General features: G+C 33.5%; 3 protein-coding genes across 4 annotated transcripts; 2 read left to right on the top strand and 1 right to left on the bottom strand.

Moving 5' to 3' along the window:
- Positions 1–2035: 2035 nt before the first annotated feature.
- On the top strand, positions 2036–3607 carry LOC111905865 (pectinesterase 1). Its single transcript, XM_023901598.2, has 4 exons — positions 2036–2518; positions 2674–2880; positions 2964–3205; positions 3406–3607. Exons 1-4 carry the CDS (start codon positions 2036–2038, stop codon positions 3605–3607), a joined length of 1134 nt encoding a protein of 377 aa, XP_023757366.1.
- Positions 3608–3817: 210 nt separating this feature from the next.
- On the bottom strand, positions 3818–5571 carry LOC111905863 (polyadenylate-binding protein 2). Its single transcript, XM_023901595.2, has 6 exons — positions 5304–5571; positions 5058–5160; positions 4582–4655; positions 4299–4490; positions 4080–4204; positions 3818–3996 (listed from the first exon to the last, which is right to left on the bottom strand). Exons 1-6 carry the CDS (start codon positions 5439–5441, stop codon positions 3951–3953), a joined length of 678 nt encoding a protein of 225 aa, XP_023757363.1. The 5' UTR covers positions 5442–5571; the 3' UTR covers positions 3818–3950.
- A 73-nt stretch (positions 5572–5644) lies between these two features.
- On the top strand, positions 5645–7361 carry LOC111905864 (mediator of RNA polymerase II transcription subunit 31). Of its 2 annotated transcripts, none has more exons than XM_023901596.3 (6): positions 5645–5790; positions 6194–6282; positions 6365–6462; positions 6532–6628; positions 6709–7053; positions 7173–7361. In XM_023901596.3, exons 2-6 carry the CDS (start codon positions 6236–6238, stop codon positions 7183–7185), a joined length of 600 nt encoding a protein of 199 aa, XP_023757364.1. In that variant the 5' UTR covers positions 5645–5790; positions 6194–6235; the 3' UTR covers positions 7186–7361. The 2 variants fall into 2 exon arrangements, with proteins under 2 accessions (XP_023757364.1, XP_023757365.1); XM_023901597.2 differs by having other exon boundaries at positions 5646–5790; positions 6709–7070.
- The last annotated feature ends 2572 nt before the right edge of the window (positions 7362–9933 follow it).

Below are 9933 nucleotides of genomic sequence, written 5' to 3'. Positions count from 1 at the left end.
CCACTTGACGTCCTTTCTCACATCCCATGACAATTATATGGTGGAAAATTTCCTATTTTCTTAGACGGAAATTTTGAAAAGTAATATTTAAAACCATTGGATCATTTTCACCATTTGGTGAATCCTGTTTCATTTTATTAAACAAAAGCGACAAACTTCATTTACCATTTTGTTCGTGATCCTTCATTTTGTGTAGATTGTATCTTTGATTCAGTAGTGGCATCAGTTCATTTTGTTGAGGAAAAGTTCGATGAGTTTGCTCCAAAAAAATGACTCATTTTCGTTGATGTCGACCATTTGGTCCTCCGATACATCAACTCATACACAAGCCAAAGTCACCTCTTCTATTGGGGTCCAATGTACAAAATTGAGGTATTCCCTTTGCTAGTGGAATCTGGGTGAGCTTTTGAAGAACACATTTTGCAAAGATAAAATTGAGAGAGATAAGATGGATTTTGAAGGTTTGAAAGAAGTAAGATGAATATTGAAGGTTTGAGAGTTGTAAGAAATGAAGGTAGTTTTTGATATTTATTTTGGTTAAAAAATTGTATATAAAAAATTGAATTTTTGGTTAAAACGAATATTTTTTTGAGTTTGACACACTCTTCTCTACAAGTCGTTACCAAATAGGGGTTGTCGAACTCGACATGTCGAGTTGGAGGGACGGTGTATGCCGAGTTGACTCAACAAATGTAAATCGCACTTCCCACAACCTAATGACATGTATAAATCACTATGAAGTGGATATTCTATACGGACATGTTCACACACATTTTTAGGAGCTTCTAGCTTAATAATAATAATAATAATAATAAAGCTTTGTTCAACAACATAAGCTTTTAGTTTTTCGTTAAACAAAAATCTTCAAATCTAAAAGCTACTTCAATTAGTGTTTAACAAAAAAATTCTTTTAGATTTTAATAAATTGACCTAAATACACTTTACAATAAATAAATCATGCTCATACTTTTGATAATTATTTTATATGATTAAATATAAATATAGTTTAACAATTATGATGTCTTTATTTGAAACAAAATATATCTTATACGATTAAATATAAATATATTTTAACAATTATGATATCTTTATTTGAAACAACCTTACGAACAATTATATTAACCAATAAACCAAAATTAATATCATAAAAATATTGCTTTGTTTAGTACACTTAAACACTTCTAATATGTTAAAATATTTGGTTTGAGTTCTTAGAAAAATTGAAAAGTCTTATTTACTTTATTTGACTAAAATTCATCATTTATCAATATGTCTAAAAAAATTATCAATTAAGAAGCTTAAACGATACATTTAGTATTAAAATTTGGATGATTTTTAACTTTTGATAATTATAGTTTAGAAAAAATAAATTATAATCATTATATTCCAATTTTAGTTATATCCATATTCACTTTTATATCATAAACTTTCCGTTACTTGTGTAATTACTGTGTCAAATACTCTATACAAATAAAAAAATACATCTTCCAGTCTCTAGCTACCAATATTTCAACTATTTTTGCTGGACAATCACAAATAGTAAGAGTGATCTAACAAATATACATTTTACGACTAGTTAGTTTTAATCGATATTAACAAATTATATTAATTCTCAATAAGATACTATTATGTTAACACCGTTGCTCACTTTGAAAACGTACACCCCGCTAAATATATTCTAGAAAAAAACTAAATAAAATACAATTCGACCTAAAAATCTTGACATGTGATATTAAAACATATACATAACTCCCTCTTTAAGGATTAATAATGGCCATCTCATTTTTACATTAATTTATTCAGAGGTGGAGAGAAATAATAGTAAGAAATATTAAGGTGCGATCAAGAATCGAGGAGGGGAAAGGAAATTACATAACTCAATTCACCATAAACCTTCTCGAAATTCATTTCTTGCATCATCTTTCAGATATCCCCCCTATATCTCTCTCTCTATATACATTAATAACAAGCATAGAACACGACATTGGATTGCCTAAACATAAGGAACGATATATATCGAGAAAAAAGGGGGGAAATGGTAAGATATTTGTTTCTGATTATTCTCAACATAATCTTAATCATTCTTCCTTCAACCATTTCGGACGATAGTATACCAATCCCACAAGAACGATCCCAAGTAAAGAAATGGTTCAAAGAAAACGTAAAACCTTTACAAGCCCGAAAAGCAACCCTTGATCCTGACTTAGTGGCTGCAGAAAAAAAACCGAGGATCATAAGAGTCATGAAGAAAGGTGGTGGTGATTTCACAACAATTTGTGATGCTGTAAAAACCATCCCATTAAAGAATACAAAAAGGGTTATTGTGTTCATCGGACCAGGAGAATATGTTGAAAAGATAAAAATGGAGAGGGAAATGAAGTTTGTTACTTTAATGGGAGATCCTGACAACATGCCTACCTTGATTTTCAATGGAAATGCCGCAACTTATACCACGGTTGAAAGCGGGACATTAACCGTTGATGGTGATTATTTTGTCGCGGCCAATTTGCATATTAAGGTCCGTAAAACAATTTTACATCTTTTTTTCTTCAAGAAAATGCATGTCCTTGCATAACCGTGTAACATTGGTAATGAGATAAGAATCCATAAGAAATGTCGTAGGTTCAAGCCTGGATATGACAGAAATTAATTCCACACCTTTTAAACATGTAGAATTCGAGCCCGAGACCAAATGGAAAAACGAAAGGAAGCCAAGCGGCTGCAATGAGGATTGGAGGGGACATGGCGGCGTTCTACAACGTAAGATTTTATGGGTTTCAAGATACTTTATGCGATGATCGTGGCCGCCATTTCTTCAAAGATTGTTACATCGAAGGAACAGCTGATTTCATCTTTGGTAATGCAAGATCTATCTATCTGGTAAGTGAACACGATTGTGAAGAATCTTTTAATGTTGGTTGTATTGTATTCGATTTTTTTTTTTGTTGTTGTGTTACTTGTAGAACACGGAAGTACATTGCATTCCAGGAGAATTACAGTCGTGGATAACAGCACAAGCACGGGAAATGGATGAAACAGACACGGGATATGTGTTTGTGCATTGCCCGGTGACCGGATTAGGGCAAGGTTGGTACTTAGGAAGAGCATGGAAGGGGTTTTCAAGGGTGGTGTTTGCTTACTCGAAATTAGGTCCTATCGTCGATCCTAAAGGGTGGAGCTCTAATAATAAACCTTTACCTGACAAGTAAGTTAATGACAAGTCATATAACAAATTATACTGTATTTGACATGTATTAAACTAAAACCGATGTTAGTAGAACAAAAACTAATTTGTCTCGTCCAAAAAGGTGGGACAAAGCCTAACTTTTTATTTTTTTCAAAAATAACCCTAAAAAACTTATCTCTTGTGTAAACAAATTATGGTTTGATTGAAACATGTTGTAGGAACCTGTATTTTGCGGAATATAAGAACAAAGGAAAAGGTTCGGATATGATAGGAAGAGAGCGATTTGTGAAGAAGCTTACAGACGCAGAAGCTAAGCGGTTTATCAGCCTTTCGTACATTGGAGGCAGCAAGTGGCTTCTTCCACCTCCAAAACCTAACAAGTTTAGGCCCAAAAGAAAATTGCAAGTCTTCAATAGTTAGAAGGGAGAGTAAACATGTATTATATTGGTTTATATTTTCAAGCAAATTTAAGACTAAATTGTTAAAACCTCGTTACTTCAGATTTCTATTCCATTTATATAACTTCAAATCCAAAGATAAGCCACAACACTTTCACTACTAAAAAAGGTTTAAGTTCCATTCTTTGGACTATGATGAGTATGAAAGGAAGTTAAAAAAAAAAAACGTGCATACAACAAACATAATTCTTAAAAGATAAAGCTACAAGAATGTTGGGAAATGGTACATAATCATACATGTTCTAAAAGACTAAGTGGGACCCTGTATGAGCATTGACTCGTTTGACCACTTGTTTACTTAAATCTCAATATGGTCGGTATCTCATTGGCCTTCTTGCCCTTGGAATCCTTCTGCAAAAAAAAAAAAAAAAATGAAAATGTTAGGCTTCTGCTATTATTTTGATATGTTAAAAAATCAAATCATATACCCATACCCATATGGAGAGTACATTGGTGGGCCAGGCATGAAAGGCCTCCGGGAATTGAATCCAAGATAAGGATTGGAACGCCTGCCTCTGAATTGTTTCATTCCAGGGACATTTGTTCTTTTAGCAGCAACCTGAATGAAAACAGTTTGTAACATGAAAATTTGATGAGGCCATTTTGGTAATTTTGCAAAATGGAAGAAAGGAATAAAGTTTTAGGATTAGGACCTTGAGTTGACGACCATGTAATTCTGATTCATTTAAAAGGAGAGCATTTGGAATAGCTTCAAGCTCCACAAATTCAACATATGCAAAACCTTTTGGTTGACCAAATTTATCTGTTAAAATTGTCACCCTGTTCACTGTTCCACATGATTGAAAATGCTGCTGAACTTCCTCAGGTGTACATGCATAATCCACCTGAAATTCAGATTATAAGCAACTTTAATCATATCAAAATATATTTTTGTTTCACTAGAATGGAATAAGGTGAAAGATAAAAGAACCTCACATTACCAACATATATAGAACGCGCATCTGCTTCCTCTTTTTCAGCCTGAGTTGCAGAAGCACCCGAAGGATCATCTAATCATGGCCATAATCAAAACAAAAGCAAATTTTAATACACAGACTTAAATTCCCAGCCAATAACTTGGAGATGATGTCACTAATGAAGGTAACAAGTCTTGTAATCTCATAACAACAAATATTATATAATCTTCCAAAGTATTCAATGTTGTTTAATAGAACCTTAACCTTAACCTTAACCTTTCTAAGGTCTTAAAAATCTTAAGCTAGGGTTATGTTTCATCTTATTACACAATATGCACTCACCTTATTTGATGCAGTTTATGTCTACCTAAAGTTGGATTGATGTATGATGTATCCATGAACAAATGGAACAGATGCTGAATAATGAAAACAATTCAAAATATAGAGCATACTGAAAGCAGGATAAGCCAAAAATAGTCAGATTAGAACAAAAACCTTGAACGGAGCCCATCTCCTTCTCAACTTTTGCCTGCATTTCCCGAAGAGCGCCAGCTTCTTCTTCAATCTCCTTCAGTCTCTTCTTCATATCCTCTAAATCCTAAATTCACAAACAAAAGAGATACAGAAAGAAATTTCGAAATTAAATTAGGGCTTGAAGTCACTTCACACGAACGCATAATTATTAAATCCCCAAACCATAAGTATCAAAACGTCGACATTGGAGGTAACAGAAATATTAACCTTCGAGTTGTTGTTTTCATCTCCTTCCGTTTCGTTCCTCGACATCTCAACATCGGCGTCCATTTCTCCTTCATCTGGTATATCTCCGCCGTACACTTCGTGTTCCTGATCTTGGTCTTGCTCCGCCATGTGATCCATAGCTCTAACCTCCGATCTGTCTCTGCACAAACACGAAGTGCTTCGACTTAGGGGTTGTATTGAGAGGTGAGAGTTTGTGACCGATGATGGCGAAACCAGATGACGATGATGAAGGCTAACACTGTTATTTGTTTCATCCCTGGGGGTAGTTTTTGAATATTTGTACAAACTTGGGCTGGATTACTTATCGACCTTATTATATATATTGGGCCAAGCCCAATTCACACGAACAAAAATCTTCTTCACTCTCGACACACGGTGAACAAACGACGCTGATCGGTAGTGGATTCTCCGGCGGTGACTACTCCCTCGGACGGTGACTGGCGTTTACTCGCTCTTGAAGTAGCAAGTACCTCCCTTACTCTGAATCTGGAAATCGCTATTTTTCTATTAGCTCATTTTTTGTTGAATTCATTTGTGACTTGAATTCGAAGAACGATTTTCAGTTGTTTTGAGTTTGCTTTCTGTTGTTTAAGATCAAATGTACAGTTAAATGCTGAAACTCTCAATTCCGACTTAGAGCCCTATAATAAAATCGTGAATTGTGATATGATTAGGAAATTGAAATTGCGAGTTACGATTAGGGTTCGCTAGCCACATTAAACTTTATGATAAGTATTTCAACTGGAATAATTGGGGAATAATTTGTAAGATGAATTCGACCTAATAAATCGAAATGTGGCTCAATTTTCTGGAGCAAAGGGGTATACCATTAACGTTTCCCTTTTCTACTTACCTTGCTGATTATCCAGAGGCGTGAGTCTTGAAATCTTCCATCGGAGGTCGCCAACTCCATGGCTTCAAGTCATGAAGATGATGACTCCTCAAATACCCACAGCTCGTAAGCTTTTATATGTCATATTTAATACAGATTATAATTATTGCATGATACAACCATTTTTCTGACCTAAATCATGTTCCAGGCCCAAGAAAGTATACCAAGATCCAGATGATGGGCGTCAAAGATTTTTACTTGAACTGGAATTCATACAATGCCTTGCGAATCCAACTTATATTCACTGTAAGTTTAATTCAAAATGTTAGAATCGTTTCCATGAAAGATGTTAACTTTTTGCAAATTCTGATACAGATTTGGCTCAGAATCGTTATTTTGAAGATGAAGCTTTCATTGGCTACTTGAAATACCTTCAATACTGGCAACGACCAGAGTACATAAAATACATAATGTAAACCAAGAGCCTAAGAATCTTGTTTTCTTTACTCTTTGTAAAATTCTGCTTATGTTTTGGAGGATACCAATTTACAGGTATCCACATTGTCTTTACTTTCTAGAACTTCTACAAAATGCAAGTTTCCGCAATGCAATGGCACATCCAGCCAATAAGGAGTTGACACATAGGCAGCAGTTTTACTTTTGGAAGAACTACAGGAATAATCGGTTGAAACATATCTTACCAAGGCCCCTTCCGGAAACTACTGCACCACCACCATCCAATGCAGTTCCACCACCTCCAACCACCACCATTGCTGCTGCTTCTTCTGGTGGTCCTGTGGCTGTGCCGCCAGTACTCTCGCCTATGCAGTATGGTGTACCTTCTGGTCCACCTCTAAAAAGTGACCCTAGGAGTGGGATTGATAGAAGAAAGAGAAAGTAAAATCTTTTTATCTGTATGTTGACAAAAACTTTTTTTTTCTTTAAATGTTATATTGTTTTTTATATGTAAGAATGTGGTAAAATGTTGATGAATGTTAAATCTTTTTGTTTTACAGGAAAGATGGATAGTTTGATTTGAGGTATTTGTGCAATACTTCATGGTTGAAAGAACATAAAACTCGAGGTTTAGTGTTTCCTTTTGTAGTGTTGTCTAAGTTCTATATTTTACTATTGGCAATGAGAGCTTGATATTTTGTTTATGTGTATTCTTTTATTAAATTCAAATATACATTTGTTTTTGTTTACATTACATAGTTAAAGAGTTGGATATATTAGAAGGATGATAATGTATCCTTTAATGATGTGTCAAATACATGTCATGAAGAAAACTTTCTGATTAAACTAATTAACAAGTTAACTGATGATGAGAGTGGAATGTTCTTTCTTCGTTGTGTGTTACATGTAATGGGGTAGGGGCTAGGGGTGCATGGACTTTTCAGGTCAAATACTTATTTATTTTTTGTTTATTGAAAAAGAGAACAAATCCTCACTATTTTTAAATAAGGCTATGGGGTAAGGTTGTCAAGATCATGAATTAATGTATGATCGTTTTTGGTTTACATGATCGGGATCGGAATCCTAAGATCTCATTAAAAACTTAATTTTAACTTATAAGTTTAAAACATGAAAAATATCTTCAATGTTCAGTATTCTGTTAAAAACCTATAAAAACTTCTAAACATTAGTCACAACAAAAAAACGTAAATGCTAAATTGGTAAAGGGTAAAAGTCGTAAAGCGGTAAATTCAAGTTTTTATAACTTTTTTGAACTTTTTGAATTTTAAAATTAAAAAAAAAATCAAGAGATGGTGGGATCAGATCCTGATCCATCGATTTTACTTGCGATCCTATTCGTTTTTAATACCCAAAATTATAGGATCGTTATTTCGACAACTTTGCTACAAGTTGTTTCATTTTGACTATACGAGCTTATTGGGTTATTAGCATAATCTCTTAATATGACAATAATTCAAGATTTTTTTACTTTAATTTTAATGGGTTAAATCGAATAAAAACTGCTTATTGTATAAAGACTCGAACCATTTACCTATGTCCCTTCTAATAAAGAAAAAATACATTTTATATACAACAATTTAGTTAGAGACAAATGTCATTTTAAGTCACTTTCCTAAGACAAATGTCATTTTCATCTTCATTCTTCTTCAATGGACAATTACATGAATCATGATGACCAATCTAACCACAAACATAACATCTCCTAGGAGGTATATAAGATGAAGACGATAATACTCTAACAAAATACACTTAATACGATATATTATGATTTGCATGAATTAAATGATTGGATATGATCCTACATTAATAAACTTACAAATAGGCTAGTATACCCTTTGACATTAATCAATCAAACCTAATGAACGGTTATCTATTGATCTAATGGACTAAAATAGTTCTTATATTTAGATGAATATATATATATATATATATATATATATATATATATATATATATATATATATATATATATATATATATATATATATATAAGTGAGAGAGAGAGAGAGAGAAAGATATTCAAATAGGAAAATCTTAAAAGGTTAGGAATTTTTATTATGTTTTGTCAATTATAATTATGTGAGACAATAGAACGTGTGTAAGCAAGAATGTCTAGTCATTCTATTATTTGTATTCATATGTGTTGTACTAGACTCTCGAAGAGTCTTCCCTGTTTATAAATAGGGGTGTTGCCCATTATGAATAAATCATAGTTGTTTTGTATAAAATGAGGTCGTTGCGGCAACGATGTCAGGGTTATGGTCTAGCCTTGGTAGGATGAGATGATGTTGTTTGTCTGGCAATACAATCACGATATGCTTGCTAATCATTGTTTGACGTGCGTCTGGTGCTAACAACGCAACCAACATTAGGTTTATGCCGATAATCGGGAAAACACGAGCATTAAAGTGGCATGTATTGCATTTTGTGTTACTAATACAGTATGATTGTCTATCCTTCTTAGACATGAGATTGGTGCCTAAGCGTAGCCAACATTGGTTTAGTGCCAATGACGAGTAAGACACAATCATTATCATGAAGTATTGTCTGGCATCCAGTATCATCATAGCATGTATGAAGCTATCTTTGAAGCACAAAAAATGACCATCCCTTCATTGTGAAGTTGTGAACTTCTATGAAGATACGATCCTTCATCCTTAACAAGTGAGAGAGAAAAACCTTCTCTTTATCTCTCTCTTCCCCATCTTTTCTCCTTTTCCATCTCTTACTCACTATCAACTTAACCATTGAACACCATTTCCTATACCTAATGAGATACAATTGACTTGATTTTTTTGGTGATGTGGCACACCTTCACGGGAATGGTACTTTCTTCCATTCTGTATAACCTAATAGAGCTATCCTCAATCTTTTTTGTAATCCTCAATTTAAGTTGGTTTTGAATTTTGTGTTAGCAAACAAACCTTATGTAATCGTCAAATTCGAGCTGTAATGTCATTTTAGGCGCGGGATAATGACTTGAATGGGTAATAGAATTTCGACTTTGTTCACATTTAGTCGTTAAACTTTTTTTCTTTATCTATTTGCCACTGAACTATTGAAACTGTTCACATTTTACCCTTATGACTAGTAACAACCGGTCATAAGGGTAAAATGTGAACGGTTTCAATAGTTTAGTGGCAAATAGATAATGAAAAAAAGTTTAGGGACTAAATGTGAACAAAGTTGAAAGTTCGTTTCCCTCACAAATTATCCTAATATCATACCCCGAAAAAGGTATAAAAAACGAAAAACAAAACCAATATTATATGTATAAATTTTATGTTATAAAACTATGCA

The sequence above is a fragment of the Lactuca sativa genome, chromosome 8 (assembly GCF_002870075.4).
Source record: "Lactuca sativa cultivar Salinas chromosome 8, Lsat_Salinas_v11, whole genome shotgun sequence".
Taxonomy (NCBI): domain Eukaryota; kingdom Viridiplantae; phylum Streptophyta; class Magnoliopsida; order Asterales; family Asteraceae; genus Lactuca; species Lactuca sativa.
Note: the sequence above shows the minus strand (reverse complement) of the source record. Positions and strands in the feature narration are given on the sequence as shown.